Genomic DNA, 23,605 nt, shown 5'->3' with positions numbered 1-23,605 from the left:
AAACTCGCTTACAATGAGATCATGATTTTATCCGACTGCAAAATTTACATATTATAGTTTACATACTGTGGGCGGTAAATGTTTATGAAAGCTTTAGGGGCGGCGTGCGATTACAGTTTCCTATCCAATTGAACACAATGCCTGTTTTGCATAAAGTGCCATTTTTGGCTAAAACTTAAGCATTAACAATAGACATTACCCCGTGACGTGATTTTACACGGTTTACGAGTAAGAAAATGAAGTATAGATAAGATAATAAAGACGGACGTACGCGTCCCCGGCGCGGTGCAAATTATGAATTTGGCATCGTATTCGAAAAACATTTGTTTATAAGTCATTAGTTAATTATTGCGAGCTAAGTACCAATATTACAACAACTCAATATCAACGTTTGACATGGCGATTCATCTTTTTATCCTTGGCAAACATCTCCGATCCACCTTACCTATAATTTGGAACTGAGGCCACAGATAAGAGAAACTAGACTCGGAAGACACAATAGGAACATGATTCGTTTCCGTCAGAGGGGAATTTTCTTCCAAAAATGAAGTAATTAAATCAAACTTGTTTGTAACGCTTATGTTTTCTCTGGTATTTTCTCCGTTAAATAAACTCAATTATACTGAAAAAAAAGTAGAGGATATATTTAATTGATATTTTTATCGCATTAAAATAATTGTGCGTGAATTATTTTCTAACAACACAGTGCGAGAGGGCGCCCTGTAACAGCAAACTTGTGCAAGTCTTTTTACTGTTTCTGTCAAATTTACACTTCGTTGTCATCCAAAATCATTACTTAATGAACTAACTAGCCTTAATTCTGTTATCTAAACGGTTTGAAAGGCATGCTACATCGAAGAGATTAATGTTTCCCGTATCAGTTCTCCAGGTGTCAGGATAAAAGCTTTCACTGTCGATAACGAATCAGACTAGACTGTTGCGAGTTTATCGTAGTGTCTGTGCGTTTCTCGTTACTGATGCTTAGGCCTATAAGTCACCAGGCATCCTTTTAGTCGGTGTTTATTCTATTTATTTATTTATTCATATATTTATTAATTTGTTTATTCATTATTTTCTTACATAGTAAATGTATGGCAGTCATTACTATGCATACAGCCGGCCATACAGGCGTGAGTGCTCTGTCAAACCCCGGCGCGCGACGAAATAACAGAACAGAAGCCTTCGGCAGTAAACAGTCCTTTCGTAAAGTGATTCTTGAACGGAAACAGGAGGATATTAAAATTAATATTTGGTAACATGTATATTGATTTTTATAGTTGTGACAAGTTCGTGACAATTTTAGATTTTACATGCTCTGTGGTGCACTCTCAGTCGAGTATCCATCTAACCATTTTCTTTTTTTGGGGGGGGCAAAGATTATCCTAAACAAAATATCATCGACTCGGAGTTTGGAGTCATTGAATCGGCTATCCTGAGCAATAACATCAAACTGTTATATGTTTGGGACGAAACACGTGAGGGCTGAAGGAAGGGGGGGGGGGGGTGTCGCCCTGGTCGATAGGTTTGGGTGCATTTTCTTCTCGTCGCGCGTGCCCACCCCGTCTCGCTCGTCGATCCCCCTCCCGGTCGCGCGAGGGTTGTCTCTCATTTTCTTCTGTCCTGGCGCTTTTTAATTTTTAGTCTTATGTGCAACTAATCATAGCAGGCTACGGTCTAACGTGAACTTCCCTATTAATTTTGTCCATCCCTCCCTTTCCTCTCTAGTTGAAGTCTCTCTTTCTCTCTATTAGGCCAAAAAAAAAATAAGTCGGTCTCTGGTCAGCGCGCGCGTCGATTTTAAGCATGCGCGTCGATCTTTTTTTCCCAAAATGTTCCGCGGTAGCTCCAACAGCGCCCTCTATTTCCGCACCTCCTCAATTATTTTTACCAAAGAGCACCAAGGAATGGGAAATTGCACCAAGGCAAATGATCGAAAGCACCAAGGCAAATTATGGAGGACACCAATGTACATGAGGACACCAAAAAAGCAAAATAGTACCCACCTTGTCTGTACAATCGAAGCTTGAAGAAAGAAAAAAAAAGCAAAATAAAAAAAAAAAGCCGCGTGGCCGCGTCAATTCCGGAACTTTGGTCTGACCAGAGACCGAATATTTTTTTTGGCCTTAGTTGCATTTTTTTTGTATGGAAGGGGGGGGGGGGGGGTTGACCCCCACGCCCCAGATCCGCCCCTGCTAAGCGCTTATCATAGGGCCTAATGGCCAAACTTTCTATACTTTGGCAAATAACGAACCATGAACGAACCAAGGCTCAGCCTGAAAGCGGGGAATGTTCAAATCATAATTAATTTATGTAGTCGATCGAGCTTCAATTCTAAATTTTCAACTGTAATTAAGTCAATAATTGTATCGTCTTTGTTGACAGAGTCGACTGGGGCACCATCGATTATCAGGGACGGGTACCTGTTCGTGCGCAAGATATACTTCAATTAATAAATGAGTTAACGGACCACATGATCAAGCTAGGCAAAATAAATGCCCAGTTGAATATCTCAAATCCAAATTTGTTGATGTTCGGTTGGTTTTGTTCGCAACATTTTCCGTCCCCTCGTTTTGTCAGTTTGTTTGCAGACAATAACAGTTTTGCACGAGTAGATACACTGATTTACGGGGAATCCTATAGTTACTGTTACGGACGCGATGACCTAATGAACTTTAAAAAACTAAGGCCATGTTCACCAGTATCACTTCATGCAGAGTAGTTTTATTCCATGTTATCTTCCACTATGCACGCACAAGAAGTAACTACAAGTAACCAATATACGGACATTAATGCTGGCCAAGTTGGCCAAACCCTGCGTTTGCTCAGAGTGTCCCAGGTTTTTGTTATAATTCTATAAAAGGATGACCTTATTTGTCTATTTAATATGCACTTTTTCATTTGATTTCACAAATAAAAAAAATGATAACAACTTCTACGTAATATTAAGTATTTGTCCTTAAATCTTTACATCACTAACCACCTGATTACGAGATTCACATTCACAGAACTATCTCAGAAATTCCGACATTTGTTTTCATATGAAGACCAAGCTTGATACCGAAGCAATGACAACTTATCAATCCAAATTCCTTATTGTTTGATACTTGTAAGCTGTTAACATTAAAGGCAGTACAATTATAAGAAATGAAGGCCAGGCATTGTTCACTTGAATTATGACATAAATAAGAGGTTAAGACACTTTAAGAATTTTAAGTCAATTATTATTTACATTTCGTATATAAAATAGCCGCACGGGTATATGCCTAACTTGCTAAAGAAATACTCCGTAAACGTTTAACATTATCATATTCACGTTGAGTAAATGAATATGTGAACATTGACCCAAATGTCTGTTAAAATGTTGTACATACAAGGTGAAAATGTACATGTACCCAATACATCAGCAACACACGTGTTCATGAACAGATTTCTCAAGAACAATTGTTTCTGTTTCATTATTAAATTTAATTGTAACACCTAGTCAGGATATAATGAATCACATATAGATAAGCAGAGGGATGAATTTGACATCTGAGAATAAATAGTTTTAATTGTTATAGTGAATTAACTTAAACAACGGAACATTTGGACATGCTTTATTTATCAAACAAAAATGCATTGTTTGTGAGAGTTTGCACATGCATGAGTGAAATGTTGACTTGGCTTATTGAAGGATTCCTGTTCAGCACGAATACACCTAATTCAATTGAAACAAAACATACTTGGTCTATATAAAAATGAACTTAATAATATTAAAATAGACTGCACATTTGCAGTCTTTCTGAAAGTACTTGTAGGTCTACTTTATAGGAAAGACAATGTTCAACTGATGATTTCAATCAAAATAACCCGTGTTTCCAAAACGTCCACAATGTATGGCTGCATTGCGCTAGTATTTATGGTTTCATGTAAAAGGCCTATTCATTTTTTTCAATGAATATTTGATATAAGAACATTGCATATTTGATATGAGAATATTCTGTGTGAAATTTCTTTTCATGAAAACATAAATCCTAGCACAATGCGGCCACAGATTTTGGAAGGATTGGATCAAGCTTTGCTAACATCTAATTTCTTCGTAAAAAATAGACAATCATAGTAAAGGGAAGGTTAACTTATACATGTATATACATGTACTTCAAAATACAAATCGAGGACGAGACAAAAAATCATCAAACCCAAAGGGAGCCCCATATTTTCAACAAAGCTCTGCATGTCGCACTTGTAAGGACATTGTACGTGTATACGCTACCTGTTAACAAAATATTCATCCAAATCATTCATGTACTAGGCCTATTCCCATTATACTTTTAGACATATACACGGTAAAAAAAACCCCAAAATTCCACGTATCACAATAAAGATTAATGTTGATGTTCAGCAAAACATACCATTACTGTGATCAATGGACAGCGAATTAAACCTGTTCTTATTTACAAAAAGGTCATACTGGACAGGTACAAAAATAGGGGGCATCATTATATATATACATATATATATCTTGCAGCATAGAAGGTAATTGTGTTTTCAAAGAAAGCAAGCATCGTTGAAGACATACTTTGGCCCTGACATACTGACCAATAAGAAAATGCTCTGTTTTCTGTAATGCGGGCTTGCATTAAACATATTTCTTGGCGACACAGTCTGCTATCAATGTTTGATCATTTTGATGCATAAGTAGATTAAAATGAGAATATTATATCAAGCAGTTTCAACGTAAATAACATAACGTAGCTAGGTCAAATTCTGTATTAGTTAATATGACTGATTTTGACAAGAATTTGGAATGTTGGCGTAAAGACTTCCAAAAGTGACCTTTAAAACCAAAAAACACAAACATAACAAAATCACAAAATCAACCAAATGGATGAGTTGTCAGTATATCAGCTCAGTTTAGAAATCAATCACTAACAGCTTCATCCTCACTTTCGTCAGATGAAGAATCTGAAGACAGTGGAGTCTCATCTGATGGTGAAAGTTCTGGAGAAATTGCTGAAAGTATGGTAGACCTGAAAAATGGGGTGCAAGATGATATGGGAATATAATTTGAAAAACACTTTTCCAGATTGAGGTGCAGCTGTTCTTGCTCTTGGATGGCATTCCCAACTAAAAACAGCAGGCCCTCAGCCCTATCAGCCTCAGCCGAGCGCAGATCTTTCACGAGTGCCACCAACTGGTTGTGTCGGTCTGACACTGATTGGAGAACTCGAGCCATTTCCTTCTCAACCAGTGCAGTCTCCTCCTTGGCCCGGTCACTCAAATTGATGAGATCGACAGCTCTTCGCCGTGTTGAGGAGGGAATGGGTGTGCTACCCTTTCAATCCAAGGAAAAAGAAATGGAAGAGGGGAATCAGTGATGCATTGATATGAATATTTTTGGGACACATGTCCATATATTATGCATGGCTCTGTGCATGTTTGAGAGCGACTAACATGACACATGTGTCAGCTCTCTGAACTTGGTAATATGCAGAATATGCATGACCAATTTCCATCTGAAAGAACACATTGAAGTGTAAAGAGTAGGGCCAGAGGAAAGTACTGGACAAAGTGGTTTCTGCAGATTAAAATTTTGTTAGTAGCAGGAGACAAGAATACCTCCCAAAAACTCAATCATTATACTTGCATAGTTTCCAAGTTTATTCAAAATGACAGAAATACTGTAACTGAAATTTGCTCATCACCAAGGCACACTGGCACAGGCAGTATTTATAGAGTTGGTTAGTATGCACACTTTTCAGTTAACTTTTCAGTTGGTTGAGACTTAAGTCCAACAGTTCACATGACAGCACTTTTCAGTTGACCTAACCAAAACGTCATAACCAATGACCTCATACACATGTATAACTCCTAGATGAAATCTGAACTCAAATGTCTCAGGTCATCTGAAGCCCTCCTTCACCCAACTATTATTGTCACCAAGTTTGGTTGAGCTTGAAGACAGACTTATTTTATGACAGCACTAAACAGTAAACAAAACCAAAATATAACACATACAGACACACCCATATTTGTAAACACCAGCAATCGCGGACCCCCATTGTCCCTTATCCTCATTCCTTTGTCTGTCCTGTAACTTTTAGCAACAGCTCTCATTGGTTTTGTACACGAATTTCAATCTTGCACTAACGGTCAATCGTGGACCCTTTATTTGTGTCCCTACTCTTTTGTCCCTAGTCCGTGATTGCCTGTGTTTACATACTCACGCACTAGGCATACAAACGCACAGAAGGAAGAAACGATCACAATATCACCCTTTTGGTTTAAAAAGCCAGGGGATAAAAATGAAAGAATCAAAATAACACAAAACAACACTTAACAAATTCAAAACCGAGGTAAATCAAACAGCAAACAATCAAACTAAACAAAGTACTAAAACCTCATTCTACCTGTTTTGTCACCGTCAAGTTTGTGTACAGCTGTGAAGTCAAGTCAATCACATCTTTGTGGGATGTTGACGACGGTGGTGTAGTGAAGTCACAGCTGTTGTAAGCAGATACCAGTTTCCTCAAAGCTTTGGAAGACTTCCGTATCTGCTTACTTAGTCTGGTGGCCACAGACTGTCCCTCTGTACAGCAATCAATGACATTTGGAAAAGTAATTCATGAAAGCCTTTCCAATCAAAGAATTAAGCTTGGGTCCCTGTTTGTGTCAAGCGATCGATCAAATAAGCTGTATGGTCGAAATCAATAACAACATTGATCTTTAAAGGGATATGATTACAGTCATGCTTTGACTCAACATGATTTAGTATGGTATTATCGGGTAACAATATGAAGCAGAATTGGAGTTTATCTACCAAGGCATGCAACTGGGAAACCACAAAAAAAGAGGAAATTCAAATTTTTCCCAGACTTTGTAAAGTGTTTTTGTATTTTCAATGGCACACATGGGAGGTCAAAAAAGAGGAAATCAGCTGATCAGCTGAAAAGGTGCATGCCTGTCTAACGAGTCACAGTGTCTAATGCACTTGCTCTAATCAATTATTTTAATTCTTAACTGTCTGTGAATGTTTGAATGAGGGCTTATAATTTTAGATATGTTTTGCGTTCATATGTAAACAATGTTATGAGTTCCATACCTGAATACTTTTTGGACATGTCCAAAAAAAAGGTGTACTCAACAGCATGTGACCACAGCTTTTGGATGAGTGCCACCTGCTGCTTTCCCTTCATCACTGCCAGGTGGGTTATGAAGGCAGGGTTGTCGTTGCACCAGCGCTGGATGCCATGCCTCTGCTCGAGGGTCTTCAGATCCTGATCTAACCTTGTTTGAAAACGACAATTGTTTTCTCAAAATTTATATAGTGTTATACTTTTCCCAAAAAGACAAATATTAGGATGTAATTTACCATCACAAGTGTGAGTAATATAAATGCCATTCTGAGTTGTGCAATAAACATTTCTAGAACAAACAAAAAAATAAGGTGACTGCATTTAAAGGGATTTTCCATGCCAATGTATTTTCACCAATACAGGTGGTTTGCATTTCCTCCACTTATTGTGTACTATGCCAACACACAAAATAAAAACAAAGAATTAAATTCCAGCAGGTATTTCTCAATAAATCTATATTTATCATAATAACATCTTGGGCCAAAAGGTACCTCAAACTTCAAATCAATTTGTATGATTTGATAACATGTATTGCCAGACAGCAAATACTCCATCTGTGTACTGCAGGTTAAACTACAAGTACATTTATACAAATTGTAGTCTAGTCAATCATGGAGGAGTCAGAACTCATGCACTATTAACATTTGACTATTAACATTCCAGTCCCTCAGGAATGCCCATGGCTAAAGCACTGTGCCCACAAGCCGGGACCATTCATTGCATGACCGCAAGCACCCTTTGTACTTGATGATCACTGCTGCCATTTTAGTTGGTAACCATCAACCTCCCTATATGCTGCATAATAAGTAAGGTTTGTCACTGCTCCTCTGAGAAAAACAATTGTAAGGCAAGATGGGCGGTGACGATCAGGTAACACTTTCAAGTACTAGAGTTCTGACTTTTTTTGTTCCTTCCTCCATGAATCATTCAAGTGTGATACTAAGACATGATAACGATGTATACTGGATGAACATTTTAATACAATAACCTAAGTAAGCATAAACTGAAAAACCCTCTCAACTAAATTAAGCAATGAACACTAAGACCTACTCTTGACATTGGCCAGCAAGCATTCCAGCCCTGGTGTCATCATCACACAGTGCCAGTTGTTCCCTATGTAACGAAATAAAAAAGGAACATGCTACAATTAACTAGAATGAATTTCGTTGACTTATTCCAAAAGTTAAGTTGCTCTTTTGTTATTATTTCCAACCTTGCCAAAGGCAGCAAAAAGTTGTAGGCGTGCATATGCATGAATGCATGTATGAACATGATCTGCCGACCACAACTTCAATTTTGATATAATAGGTGCAAATGAGAAGAATACGGAACTTGTAAATGTACAATAAAAGAAAAATGAACTGCTGTACGAAGGATACCAATAATTACATGTATAAAGGTCCACACAAATAGAGAAATAACAAGTAACATTCAAACACAAAGTCTTTGCTACTTGCAACTTGGGGATCTCATTTCTTTTCAAAATTCTACACCCGCCATACATGCAAGAACCACTTCATGTTACACGGCAGTAGTGTAGCTTGATAATTACTCTATTGATCACCACATGATGATTTATCTGCTGTTTAACTTCTTGACAAATTTTCTGAACATCCAAGCTACTTTCAAGTATGAGAGTGATGATTCGAATACTACAGACACTAAAGACATGTACTTTCTAATTTATAGTACTACTATTATAGCAGTCCCAAGCATGTACAAAGTACATCACTTGAAGATGTACATACAATACAACACTTACTTTCTCTGTTCATAATGCAGCAGTTTCTGCACATACTTTTCCTCCCATGGGACTTGACCTGCACAAGACAAAGAACAAATAGAGTCCAGACTACACAAAAACGTACTTTTAGTGAGGAAGCCAACATCCATGTTATTTTAAATTTAGTATACCTGATGGGTAACTTTGATGGCCCTTAAACTCTGTTAATGATGGCGATGTACATACATCTACATGTTTCTGTTTTGGGGGTTAAAAATAGAATATTAATCCACCAGAGAAATCTATGAATATGGTGATGACATAGATTGATACCTTTTGTGGATGACTTTGAGACATCGACTTGACACTTTTCTGCTTCCCTCCAATCCTTGATATCTTTAAGTGACACTGGAAAAGTAGAATACGATGTATGATCTTTATTTCAGGAAATTGAACAATTCTGCTAATTCAACCAAACAACTTCAGAAGGCATGTTATGGGGTAACTAAAGCAAGGCATTTGCATGTATCAATGCATTGCTAAAAATGATATTCTTCAGAACCCATTTCTTAAGTACCAGATTAAACACAAATCAAACTGGAGACTATGTGTATCACATAATTATATGTATTTATCTATATAATGTGAAAGGAAATTGACCAATCAACATTTTAGTTTTGTTTGTTGATAAGTGGTCATTTGCAATGTAATTCATGTCAATTATATATCTTCACACTCTTTTTAATTTTATTGTGTCAAGTGTAAGTTTCATAGACATAGATTACCTGCGCAGTCACTACATATTTCCTCAAGTGCTTTGCTAGAATCCTCTTTAACTCTAACTGCTCTGTCCATCAAAAGTACAAGGCTGCTGCCTAAATGTATATAAAAACAAAAAAAGAAACAAGTAATTGCTGATATTCTCAAGTTCAGTAAAAAGTTGTTGCAAACAATTCTCCTTGATTGTCAAATTTATCGGACGATGTCTAATCCCACGCTATTTTCCATAAGCACCTTTCTGATTTTTTCAAACATCTAATATGCATGACAGCGATAGCACATTTCCTTTTACTTGAACATTAAAGGGAATATACAACATTTGCAAACATCAAAAAACAAAAATACCAGATCATTATGGAATACCTTACTGGACTGACAGTCCTGACATTTTCAAGAAAAGTTGACATTTTCAAGAAAAGTTGTATTTTTGGATCAATTTCCAACACTGATCTGCCGACCGGCGCCTTTTTTTCAAATACTGCCCCCAATTTACCATATTTAGTTAGTTTGAATTTTGTTTGCAATCAATTTCACATCTTTGAATAGGTACAAGCCTTCTACACTGGTTCCCTGACCTTACAATTCCTTGGCATCTGTAAATTGCTTCATTTCAATTCAAGTTCAGGGAACCAGACTACAAGAACGTAATTTTTTTTAAGAACGTAACTTTTTTTTCTTGGTTTTCCTAGAATCTACGAACACAAAACTTCAAGCAAGTCAGTATAACAATATTTGCTGTAAAATATTAATCTCCCAAATCCATCAATTTCTGAAAATTATGTTGTATTTTCCCTTCATATAGGCAATGCATTCCCTGATTCCATAGAATTATGTAAAGCCTCTGTGTGCATTTTGAATGAACCGACAGGGTTAACACGAATCTCATCATCAATACAACACAAACCATTGTGAGAGATGTGAAAAATATCAGTAGTTGGCATGAATATTTTTTTTTGCAAACCATTGACCTATTCAAACAGCTGCCAGGCATCGAAATTGAAAATCATGTATGTGCAAAACAACTATATGTTAAAAAAAATTAGAAACCCTACTCCACGTATTGATTCAAGCTATATGATCAAAACTTTAAAGGTGAAGATATTGGTAATTTTGGATGATGCAGTTGATCCAAAACTGTTCTCATACCAATGTCAGCTCTTTTCCGACGGCTGTAATGCAGAAGAGCATCTGTAAGAAGGTCTTCTCTATGGGCTGGTGTCATCTCCTTGGTTATAGATGAGAAGCGCCTTAAGTAGGACCAGAGCCTCTCCATCACCTCCCCATCTGTCAGCCCGTAACCGCAGCGCCATCTGGTGCTGTATGCCACCTGTAGGGAGATTGATGGAATGATGAAAAATATCAAAACCATAACTTGTTATCTACATGATTGTAGAATAAAATACATCAAATTATTAGCTCTTCAAAGAACAAACTTGAACAACAAATTAACTACTGTTAATTAATCAACTACTGATCTTAAATCACGAACACATCTAACTATAATGGTGATAATAGTACATGTACTTGGAAAAAATATGACAACATTTCACAATCAATTTTAATTGCAACAAAAAGTTACCATGCACTAATCAAGGAGTATAACATATTTTTTCCCCGATTACTATGCTGTTGAGCATCACTGTTGCAAACAATGACTAAATCATCATTGGGATTCATACCTGGCAAGCCATTTTGTGCCCATAGGCATGGAACACAGGGAGTGCCATATCCAGCTCAAGCTTCTTGTCCTTTTTTTTCTACAAAAGCAAAGACAAACTCAAGCAAATAAACTTTGTGACAAATCAAGGGAGTTACATAAAAACTTTTAGTGTACACACACGTGGGATATGAAATGGTTTGTTACCTGTAACATGATGCACATTGTTCATTACCCAGGCATGAAACTGGGAATTTGGAAAAAATTAGGAATTTCCAAACCACATAAGACTTTATAAAGTATTTTTCAATTTAAAAAGGCACTCACGAGATGCAAAAAAACCCCAAGTAAATCAGTAGATACGAGAAAAACATGCATGCCTGATTACAATTTTTCACAAACCTAACGAGCAGACAACAGTAAAAATAAAACAAATCGGACAATTAGTTTAAAGTATAGTTAAAAACACACCTTGAAGTGGGCAGTGAGCGTACAGGCAATATCATAGATGACATGAAGCTTGACGGATGGTTGTGCTTTCTCCAGTATGCAGTCTATGGTGAAAGCTGCATATGCGAGTCTAGAAATCAGAATGATAAACAAAATGGGAATGGTAATGATTTTCAACTTGAAGGCCGAAGAACTGTCAGAGTAACAATGGCGATGAAAGTGAATACTACAACACAAAACATGCAAACAGTTTAATGCAAATATATAAAAAAATACTGCAAGTGGAACATGCGCGATCCCCCCCCCCCCCCCCCCCCCCAGCATGCTGGGAGCATTTATACAGACAGTTATTAAGCACACTTTTCGACAATGACCTCATTTGATTCGATTGGGCAGTTTCACAATGTCAAGTAGAAATTAAATTTGCAACTTTTCAAAGTGCATCGTTTTTCATAAACCATTGCCAATATTTTACAATTTACAGTCTTTAGTAGAAAGCAGGGTATCAAAATATAGCTTACAACATTCCTAAAGGTCTATACAAATGACAGTATCATATACAGATCAGATTTAAAATTGTAAACCCTCCAACGAGTGTGGACTATCTTTTTTGCGGTGTTTATAGCATATTCGGTAATATAACTAATGAAGAACACTTGCACTTCACGTAGTTGTAACTGTTATGACCATATAAAACATTGGGAATTTATGTACCACAGTGTAACATTTTGAAGTGTGAGATTAATTTTTGCTGTTATAGGAAAGACAAAATTGTCATCTTTGGCGTAGTACTTAACCTGAAATGCAATATCACAGTAGCCTATCTTGCCTCCTGTTTGGTTCTTTATCTCCGGAAACCACGGTCCTTTCCCTCTCGTTAGAAATTAAGAAATTTAAAGATGTCTGCATGCACACCGTTTTTTAGGGTCACGTTGTCATTGTACAAATGAAACTAAGAATTCAAACATGTGAAAATGTAGAGTAACTTAGCATTACTTCACTTGGCATGAAAACTTTGATTAGAGAAAACATATCAGTAGCATGTAAGATGTTACATGTTGCTATTTGAATCTACACATACCGTTCTCCATGACGCAGGTTGAGAAATGACAGGGGAAAACCATGCCGACACGACGCTCCAAAGACACCTGTTGTGTCCAGTTTTTTGGTTTTGTTTTTGGCACGAAGAACGTCGCCGGCTTGGAAGTTGCTGCAGTCCTGCAAGGAGATGCAGATGATGTGGTTTATTAAGGAAAAATGATTATTTTCCATGGGAAACAAATAGTTGTAATTGAAAAAGGTACATATCTTGCACACAATATAAAGAGATTGAAAAGATTCTGCACATGGTGTTACTGCAAACTCTCACTGGTTTACACTACTGCTATGCAAGGCTTCAAATCTTACTAACATTGAAGTAACTTACTTGTCATGCTTGTGGTAAGTACTTAATTTTGGAAAACAAGTCATGTTGACATACCCCGACTGTTAGTAATACGTGCATCTGGAACTGGAATTCTGTAAACTCACATTAGAAATATTGTGGTCATCGTACACGTTTACAAAGTGGTCTACGTCCTCCTGCGGGGCAAACAGGAGGGACTTGTGTTTTGCATCGGTGTAGCTCACGCCTGAGCTTCGCTTCCTAACAAGACCGAAGTTGGCGTCTAGACTAACAAACAAGTCACCATTTTCCTGCAGAAAAACAGTACATAACCAAACATTAGAAATTAAAGGAGAAAAAGGACTGAAGTTAACCAACTAAACATAATCAGCAACAAACCCAAACTATTTCTATTAAAAACAAAAAGTACTTTATATCAAAAGATGCAGTGGGTATACCTTTGGACAAGCTGGGCACTTAATGTCTTCATCCAGCACTGCATTTAGGTTGTGGCACCGGTAACGAAAATACCGGTACTCCTCAAAGCATTCACTGACCAAGTTGAGATACAATAAATTGACCTGCGAAAAGAATTAAACACCTTACATTTTTTTCATTAACCGTTTAGATTCACTGATGAAAATGGAACCCTCCCTCTTTGTCACTGACAATTTGGAAAGAATTACTCTACACATCCAAATACACATTTATCAGGTTTTAACAGTGACACTGGCCTCATACATGCATTGGTAGGCTGTGGTAGTATTGTTAACTGAGGGTACCACGCTTGATTGACATATGATAGATGTGGTGGGTCAGCACTGGTGAGTGACCGAGGCATCGCTACACATTTATGCTTACCTACATACATCAAAACACTTCATATTGGGCTTTGACTGTTATACACTTTAATCTATAGGGGGTAAAAGCTACGGGACAGGTAGTGGTTGGGTTTTTGGCAGTTTGTGAGAGTTATGACAAAGGCAGGTTGAAATTTGTGTACCCTAACACAACTCTATGGGAAAAGAGGGGGACAATCTAAAGAATGTCTCCACTATCAAAACAACTCATTGTGGCCAAAGCCCTACATGTATATGAAACTTTATGCAGTGTACTCCAGGTCCAATGTTTTCATTATCGGCCCAACATAGGGAGCACACATACCTCATGCAATGGAAGTCCGTTTCTACAGCCCAAGGATTGGCATGCACCTTTCAGTGACATATGCCCCTCTAGAAGGAGGAAATGCAGTAGGTTCATCAAATCCATGTGAAAAGCTACCCGTGGTTGGTCTGGTGAGGCTGGCCATAAGTTTAACCGGACTAAAGAAGCACATTCTTCCTCACATGAGCATGTAACTAGCCAGCAGTTGTGAAGTCGTCCTGAAACATGAGCAAAATACCAAACAAAATAAAAAAAAGTTCTTGAGGGCATTTGCTGAGATTCAGCTGTTAGGGTCATACAAATGGAGATCTCAAATGGAGTTCTCAAATGGAGTTCTCAAATATTGTAATCACATTCATTACGATAACACACATGGTTAATGCAAAATACACAAAGATGTAAGAATTGTGTATGTACATGTATAAAGGGGATACATGTATGCGAACTGCTTCTTTTATTATACCTGAATTTGGTCGATGAATGTTTTCAGAAACAGTATTCTTGTTTGGGACACACAATTTACACATGTAAGTGCAGTGTTGAAAGAAAAAGTTCCCTGCCAAATGTGTCAGAAGGTGAACTCTCAATGCTCTTGCAACGCAAGTGCATGAAGAAAATATTTGCCAATGATTTGTTTTAATTTTCAGTCATATGTGAGACTCTCAATAAAAAACACACAAACATGTTAAAAAAGAAAAGCCACAAATGGAGACAAAAACCACTTGAGTTGTACCTTTTTCATCAAACACCTGGATTGTCTTGCGGGAACGACTGTCACAGTCATGGTCCACTCTCCGCAGGTAAGGTTTGAGAGGAAAAGGTTGCAAAATTCCATCCTGGTAAGAGAGGGCATTGTATGTACATCACATTGATGACTAAAATATCACTCAATGATATGAAATTTACAAAAGTTTGTATAGAGGTTTTAACATACCGGTACCAACACATATTCTGTCACGTTTGTTTATGGTGTAAATCAAGGATTTTGTTTTGTTCCTCTCCCTTTCCTTTGTTTGTACGAACTTTTCTGCAACAGCTCTCATTGGTTTTGTACACATTTTCCACATTTCTATCGTTCCCCTTCCCTTTTCCTTTATTTATACACCAATTTTTTTGCAACTGCTCTCGTTGGGTTTGTACACGTTTTCTAATCGACGTTGTCCTCCATTTGGTTCCTGTTGTCCTCGATTCATTGATGATGTTGAACTTGTGTCCTTGATTTACACCATAAACACACACACCCACACAACATCAGGACTGCTTTAAGAGTTGAAGTAAAATGAAATATACTGACATGAAGCATTATATACTTTACGGAGGCAAAGATGAGCGGAAATAAAATGCATCATGCATCACCGAGGTAGGCTAGTTTACTACATGTATGTACATGTACATCAGGTTCAATTTATAACAGTCAATATTTGTTTCATAACAACTGTCCCATAGATTCTGCTTGATTTTAATTTACATTTGCACTATCACAGAGATAAGAATTACCAAAATCAACTGCGGCTTGTGGAGATGATTGCTATCTTCATGGTAGCTCATTGTGCAGTCAATGCAGCGGACGACTTGTGGGCCACAGTCAAGACACAGTACTCTGTCTCCCTCATCTGTCCCACAGGAGCAACATGGAAGATGAGGAGCACTGCTCTCAAAGAAGGCATTCTCTAATAAGAGCCTCTTGCCTACCCATGCATTGCACTGCTTTATTTTCTTCGCAGCATATTTCCTCGTGTTTACAGCCTCTTCCTCCACATTCACAGAAAAGGTGGAAGAGGTACAGGGAGCAACACTTATTTCATGTTGGATTTCCTGAGGCTTCTGAATCAAGGTGGTGTAGAGAAAAAGAAAAAAACAAGTCAGGTGTGTTTACAAACACAAATGCCCCGCAACCGTGACTGTTTCCATGACATAACACCACTCTAACATCAAATTACATGTACCTTGGTCAAATGGAACGTTCATTGACAGCATTAGTGTCTTCTGTAGGTTTTATATGAATTAATCCCTAATCCCTATGATCTCAGAATAAATACAAGATTTCTATTGTTTTAGCCACTGTGACCTTGACCCTTGACCTTTCGACCCCCAATGCGATAGGCTCCTTAGGATTGCCAAGGACAATCCACAAACCAAATTTGAAGTTCATATGTAAAGTATATCTCAAGTTATCGCGCTGACAAAATTTCTTTTGTTTTTGCCACTGTGACCTTGACCCTTGACCTTTTGGCCCCAAATGCAAAAGGCTTCTTAGGATTGCCAAGGACAATCCACAAACCAAATTTGAAGTTCATATGTAAAGTATATCTCAAGTTATCGCGCTGACAAAATTTCTATTGTTTCAGCCACTGTGACCTTGACCCTTGACCTTTCGGCCCCAAATGCAATAGGCTTCTTAGGATTACCAAGAACAATACACAAACCAAATTTGAAGTTCATATGTAAAGTATTTCTCAAGTTATCGCGCTGACAAAATTTCTTTTGTTTTAGTCACTGTGACCTTGACCCTTGACCTTTTGGCCCGTAATGTAAAAGGCTTCTTAGAATTGCCAAGGACAATCCACAAACCAAATTTGAAGTTCATATGTTAAGTATTTCTCAAGTTATCGCGCTGACAAAATTTCTATTGTTTCAGCCACTGTGACCTTGACCCTTGACCTTTCGGCCCCAAATGCAAAAGGCTTCTTAGGATTACCAAGGACAATCCACAAACCAAATTTGAAGTTCATATGTTAAGTATTTCTCAAGTTATCGCGCTGACAAGATTTGTCCGGACACACACACCCACACACCCACCCACACACCCACCCACCCACCCACACACCCACCCACCCACCCACCCACCCACGGAAGGACAAGGCGGAAACAGTATGCCCCTTCGGCTTCGCCGCGGGGCATAAAAATTGTACAGCTCAATGCTATTATTTAATCATTTTCAGCTACCTGTACAAAAAAAAACAAGGAACAATGTGAACATGGTTCAGTACTCAGTATGTAGAAGTACATTACGACTAAATACACAACCTCAATTATTCATGTTTATACAACACCTGAATAAATCCCCGTCATCTGATTGGTGAATTGTAGATCACGTGACATATTATTATGCGGTATAATGTACGGTGCGACCATGCGTTATACCCATGTGTTATACCGTTTCACTTTGCGCATGCGCAGTAAGGACGAATGCCTTCGACTGGCGGCGCTATACACATAGCTACTTTGCGTAAACAAACAAAATGGCAGGCGATTGTAGTACAGGGTTTATGCTCCTTACCGATGAAGAAATAACAGATCTTGTAACTAACTCAGATGCTCCCAGTACAAAAAGACAGATTCAGTATGCTGTCCGACGATTGGAAGGTGTTGTATAAAACAAATAACGAATGTTTTACGTTCGTGCGATGGAAAGAATAATTTCATTCGGTGACAGATTGAATGTTCTATTCCACGAGGCGAACATTCAATCTGTCACCTCATGAAATTATTCTTACCATCGCACTCACAAACATTCGTTATTTGTATAATACAGTACATGTATAACGCTACCTTAACAAACATGATGGGGTCCATAAAAAATGTTCCCTAAATAGTCGTTTGTTGTATTGATTGTGCATTATAATAGAAATAACTACTTCGAAACTCGAAGTGGACGTTTCACTCTTTTGCCAAGGTACATTGTACATGGGTATGAATCCTGACGGGAACATTGTGTTTCCACGCTTGGGCAAGACACTTTACTGTGATTACCTCCCTCCACCCAGGAGTATAAATGGGTACATGTACCTGTGAAGGTAGAGACCAAATTGCACTGATCTCAAGCTGCTGCAGAAAAATAGTCTCATTCATGATGAACAGGGGTAATAATTATGATGCGCATTTCAGCATATCACGTGAAATTTGTGCAATACAAATGCAACATGTACATAACATTATACTACATTATTATTCTTAGTTTTCATAACTATTTTAAAAAGTACCTGTTGGGTATCTGAGGGCCCTGATGAAAAAAGGTCCTTCAGGGGTACATCCTTCCGCTTAAATCTTCCTCCCTTTGATGACCGAGAGAGAACAGTGACTTTGTGCTTAAAAACGTTTGGCCGATATTTAGGCATCTGGCAAACAAAATGAGAACATTTCAAACCATATTACCAAAAGTGACATTTACATGTACCTTGGCCCTTATTGAACCAGAGTTTATGTTTACAGGGATAACAGGGCCTACAACATTTGTAAACATCACAAAACAAAACTACCAAAATCTAACAAAATATAATTACTGGACATGCTATTTTTTGCTAAAATGCTATTTTTTTAATCAATTTCCAACACTAGTCAGCCGACCAGCATTGCACTGCTTTATTTTCTTCGCAGTATATTTCCTTGTGTTTACAGCCTCTTCCTCCACATTCACAGAAAAGGTGGAAGAGTTTTTTTTCTCAAATACTCCTCCCAATTTATCATATTTACATGTAGTTAATCCGCTCTTTCTTTGCAATCGATCACACACCTGTGAACGGGTACAAGATACCGTAGCTAGACCAATTCCCTGATGTCCTTACAATTCTCTGACGTATATAAATTGCTCCGTTTTATCTTAAGTGGGGTCAGGGAACCAGACTACAAAAAACATGATCGTTTTTCTTGGTTTTCCGGCATCTGCGAAACCAAAATGTTAATCAAGCTGGAACTGCACAACCATCTTTTCAGTGCTCAAAACATGGATCCAGAACTATCCATATTTCAGATAAAATAAATTTCCATCACAACTTTTACATGTAAGTTATTTTAGTCATTTACATTTAGTTGCAAATGTCGGCAAAAGCTTTGCTAGTAACATGTTTACCACCACTATGCCGCACTTCATCAAAACTTTCCACCAATAGCCTAGCAGTTGCACACAACTAAAAGGCATTGCTGAACGATTTTTTTACAGACAACACACGTACATGTACATGTACATGTACGTTCAAGCAGACATATGACATAAGATATGCTGGCATGTGTTGAAGCCTCGTACATGTACTTAGTCTGATGAACATTGTTGAATACATGTGTATGCATGTTGAGCTCACTACCTTTACATGTATGTCACATGATATCATAGGAGAGCACCGAGACGCTCACTGTGATAGCAGTTCGTGGCTGATGCTGTGATAGCGGTTTGTGTGTGGTAGCGATTGGTCAGGAGATGGTGCCCTCTATCCGTGATGATTCATGGTTTTGAGTTGATTACACATTGGTTGAATAAAAACACAAGGAGCGTCTCGACCCAAGAATACCAAATACCGTATGGACAGATAATGGCAAACGCCTTGACTAAGGCTACTTTTACCCTGGACTGACTACATGTACACGCAGGCAACTTTCATATGATCGTACAAAAAAACAAAAACAAAAAAAAACACATTACCTAGTCCCTACCTACATGTACATTGTGTACCTAACCTAATTTCAAATGCCATGTTATAGGAAGCAGAACTCTTGTTTTGTATTTTTTGACAAATATCATCCGAAGGCCAAAAAAAAAAGTCTCCGGTTTCTGGTATGGAGCTTGTCCAAAATGTGGTGCGGCAACGCGGCTTTTTTTTTACCGGACTTTTTTGCTTCAAATGTCAGCTGATGACTGCAAATGGTGCCCGACTAAACTTAGTGAAAATATATGGGAGTCCAGAGAGGCCACATAAAGCTTATTCTCGATCATAACCCCATCTAAAAACACGTTAAAATTGTGCAGCAGCAGGATTCCAGTCAAACCAGTGAGTTTGGCGGTTTCAGACATCATCTTTCATTGGAAAAAACTTTTTCATTTTGCCGACGCGCATGGCTACGGCGACACGCGCATACCAGAAACCGGAGACTTTTTTTTTTGGCCTAATCAAGCTAATCACCGATTTAAAAGTCAGATTTAGAATAGGAAACACCAGCTCCAATTGATACTATGATTGTGACATAGAGTTGGGGTAGTTATTTTCAGAGCCATGTCAAAACATGTCATAAGCCGTGAAAAAAAAATGGCCCTACCTGCCACCTAAACTGTTGTTTTCCCTAGCCCTCGTCTACCCCTGGTAGTTTCTACATCTACATCTAAGTAAATACTGGACAGGACCAACATAATGGCAATAGGTATCTTTGTCCAGACATTACCCTACTAAGACTTAGAGGGGTATTTTCGACTGGGGAAAAATGTGACCACTTGCTATTCACAAACCTTGGGTCTGACCATGGAGGAAGGAACACATTTTTGGGTTAATTAGGCCCCCTATATGCTGTGATAAATAAGTGCATGGTCATGTTAACGGTGATTGTGAAGTGTAGGGCCTGGTTCCTATAAGGGAACAAAATCCACTTTAAAATTATTGGACCTACCAAACTAGTCAGCTAGTTGGCGATATTCTCAATAAACAATACTAAATTCTACCCCAAGAATCTGTTCAAAATTGCCAAATGGGTGTCATTAGGATTGAGAAAAGTCTGCTTTTGATTGTAAAGGTGATTTTTGAGCAATAAAAAATATTTTTGACTCTAATTTGAACAAAACAAAACAGGGGCCTACACTTCACGATCGCGATAAAGTAGGCCTCATATTAACAGTTTAAATCTCACTCCCTCAGTTCCTCAGTTACACACACACTAGGCAGTGATGACGATGTTTTTCCTTATCTGGTCGATTTCTTCACAGGCTTTACCAATAAGTGGGGGTGGGGAGGTAGCCCCATAAAAATGGCCTATTTACTGGACTGCCTCTGTAAACAAAGTCCACACATCCACATGCACAAAAACATGTCGCACTTTGCCAAATTTTGATTTTCACATTTAGGCTTAGTTTGTAGGTTTTTTTTGCTTTAGAAGCATTCTCACCCTCTTTATAGGTTAATCAGAAAGTGCTGCATTTTTTAGATGTCTAATTTTTGTGAACTTTCATGTTGAAATTGTGATACGCAAACGTTTGCAAATGTATCTGGAAATTTCACGAAAAGTAGACATCTGAAAAAAGGCAGCACTTTTTGATTAGCCTACATGTATATTAAAGAGGGTGAGTATGCTTCTAAACGTGCTAAAGCAAAAAAAACCTACAAACTAAGCCTAAATAAATGTGAAAATCAAAATTTGGCAAAGTGCGACACGTTTTTGTACATGTGGATGTGTGGCCTATGTTTACGGAGGCAGTCCAGTAAATAGGCCACATGTGGTTTATTTTTCTCAATCATGTGTTGTCAATCGGTGACTGAAATGGACCAAACGAAACAAAACAAACATAGGTTGACATCAGAAGTCATGAGACACGATCAAACACCCACCACTCACCTTCACTGTACTTGTAGCTCACTAGTGATGTACTAGGACGTTGAAAAAAGTCGATGTATTTCGTACGATTTGCTCGGATTAGCTCGTAGTACAGTAGCCATCTTGAAAAGCGCCACCGATCGACAGTTTTCCTCGCATACAATGTATGCATTAACTCGAGCCCTGCACGCAATATGCACGCGCCTCGTTTATTATCGTGTCCCTTTGTATTACATGATACGGTAATATATAACGGTCATGTTTATAACCTGGCGTATTACGTCCACAAGCCTCACTTATTAACAACGGTGGCTAGTTGAATCGGGTGCTTGAACTCAGGTCTGAAAAGTTGGATCACTGTCCTCTTTTCAGATCTGGGGGCAGGACAATCGTGTTGTTTTTTTGATGTAATGTGGGCCCTTGTCTCTGTGTTGAAGTCAGAGAATTCATTTCCGAAGCCCGCGATCTAGCCACTTGGAACACTTGAGCCAAATGTCCGAAATTATGCGACGGAAAGTTCTTATATTTTGGGAGCTTTATTGTATGACAACAAGTCGAAATTGAGTGCGCGCAGCATGAAAAGAGTAACCAAATAGCATCGCGTCTGGCTGGAAATGAAGTCTTTCTTTGTACGTGTATGTGTGATTCATGTGGAATTTTGAAAGATGTACATTTGTGACTGGCATTAACATGGTTCTCGCTGCTTTTTGGCAGTATCTTTTTTGTCTTTTTGTCCGTGTGTCCTGTGCAGGTCCACGAAGAAGAAGATGAGGGTCTCTGGTGCAGAAGAAGACGCCGGGCAGCTTTCGTCGATTTCAAAGTTAAGTACTTGTAGATTTTACCCCCTCTTGAACTCAGGTCTGAAAAGTTGGATCACTGTCCTCTTTTCAGATCTGGGGGCAGGACAATCGTGTTGTTTTGTTTGATGTAATGTGGGCCCTTGTCTCTGTGTTGAAGTCAGAGAATTCATTTCCGAAGCCCGCGATCTAGCCACTTGGAACACTTGAGCCAAATGTCCGAAATTATGCGACGGAAAGTTCTTATATTTTGGGAGCTTTATTGTATGACAACAAGTCGAAATTGAGTGCGCGCAGCATGAAAAGAGTAACCAAATAGCATCGCGTCTGGCTGGAAATGAAGTCTTTCTTTGTACGTGTATGTGTGATTCATGTGGAATTTTGAAAGATGTACATTTGTGACTGGCATTAACATGGTTCTCGCTGCTTTTTGGCAGTATCTTTTTTGTCTTTTTGTCCGTGTGTCCTGTGCAGGTCCACGAAGAAGAAGATGAGGGTCTCTGGTGCAGAAGAAGACGCCGGGCAGCTTTCGTCGATTTCAAAGTTAAGTACTTGTAGATTTTACCCCCTCTTGAACTCAGGTCTGAAAAGTTGGATCACTGTCCTCTTTTCAGATCTGGGGGCAGGACAATCGTGTTGTTTTGTTTGATGTAATGTGGGCCCTTGTCTCTGTGTTGAAGTCAGAGAATTCATTTCCGAAGCCCCGCGATCTAGCCACTTGGAACACTTGAGCCAAATGTCCGAAATTATGCGACGGAAAGTTCTTATATTTTGGGAGCTTTATTGTATGACAACAAGTCGAAATTGAGTGCGCGCAGCATGAAAAGAGTAACCAAATAGCATCGCGTCTGGCTGGAAATGAAGTCTTTCTTTGTACGTGTATGTGTGATTCATGTGGAATTTTGAAAGATGTACATTTGTGACTGGCATTAACATGGTTCTCGCTGCTTTTTGGCAGTATCTTTTTTGTCTTTTTGTCCGTGTGTCCTGTGCAGGTCCACGAAGAAGAAGATGAGGGTCTCTGGTGCAGAAGAAGACGCCGGGCAGCTTTCGTCGATTTCAAAGTTAAGTACTTGTAGATTTTACCCCCTCTTGAACTCAGGTCTGAAAAGTTGGATCACTGTCCTCTTTTCAGATCTGGGGGCAGGACAATCGTGTTGTTTTGTTTGATGTAATGTGGGCCCTTGTCTCTGTGTTGAAGTCAGAGAATTCATTTCCGAAGCCCGCGATCTAGCCACTTGGAAC

At 38.5% G+C, this 23,605-nt stretch overlaps 1 protein-coding gene across 1 annotated transcript; it reads right to left on the bottom strand.

Moving 5' to 3' along the window:
- Positions 1 to 2,699: 2,699 nt before the first annotated feature.
- Positions 2,700 to 21,868, bottom strand: LOC119721989. The gene is made up of 18 exons (XM_038191966.1): positions 21,585 to 21,868; positions 18,257 to 18,391; positions 15,771 to 16,097; positions 15,007 to 15,109; positions 14,274 to 14,491; positions 13,568 to 13,690; positions 13,256 to 13,420; positions 12,807 to 12,943; positions 11,747 to 11,855; positions 11,298 to 11,375; positions 10,765 to 10,945; positions 9,624 to 9,713; positions 9,172 to 9,246; positions 8,878 to 8,935; positions 8,166 to 8,228; positions 7,082 to 7,266; positions 6,390 to 6,568; positions 2,700 to 5,314 (listed from the first exon to the last, which is right to left on the bottom strand). The coding sequence occupies exons 2-18, from the start codon at positions 18,389 to 18,391 to the stop codon at positions 4,901 to 4,903; spliced, it is 2,640 nt and encodes an 879-aa protein (XP_038047894.1). The 5' UTR covers positions 21,585 to 21,868; the 3' UTR covers positions 2,700 to 4,900.
- Between the last annotated feature and the right edge of the window lie 1,737 nt (positions 21,869 to 23,605).

This window comes from Patiria miniata, unplaced genomic scaffold (genome assembly GCF_015706575.1).
Source record: "Patiria miniata isolate m_02_andy unplaced genomic scaffold, ASM1570657v1 HiC_scaffold_14, whole genome shotgun sequence".
NCBI classification, from domain to species: domain Eukaryota; kingdom Metazoa; phylum Echinodermata; class Asteroidea; order Valvatida; family Asterinidae; genus Patiria; species Patiria miniata.
This window is presented reverse-complemented; position numbering and strand designations above follow the sequence as displayed.

Bases quoted from the DNA above. Each gene is read 5' to 3' on its own strand.
- LOC119721989 (XM_038191966.1), bottom strand. From the start codon at position 18,391: ATGCCTAAATATCGGCCAAACGTTTTTAAGCACAAAGTCACTGTTCTC. The intron at 16,098-18,256 runs GTACTTTTTAAA...ACCTTGATTCAG, and splicing joins GGCCCTCAGATACCCAACAG to AAGCCTCAGGAAATCCAACA. The intron at 6,569-7,081 runs GTATGGAACTCA...ATTGCTGTACAG, and splicing joins CATGTCCAAAAAGTATTCAG to AGGGACAGTCTGTGGCCACC.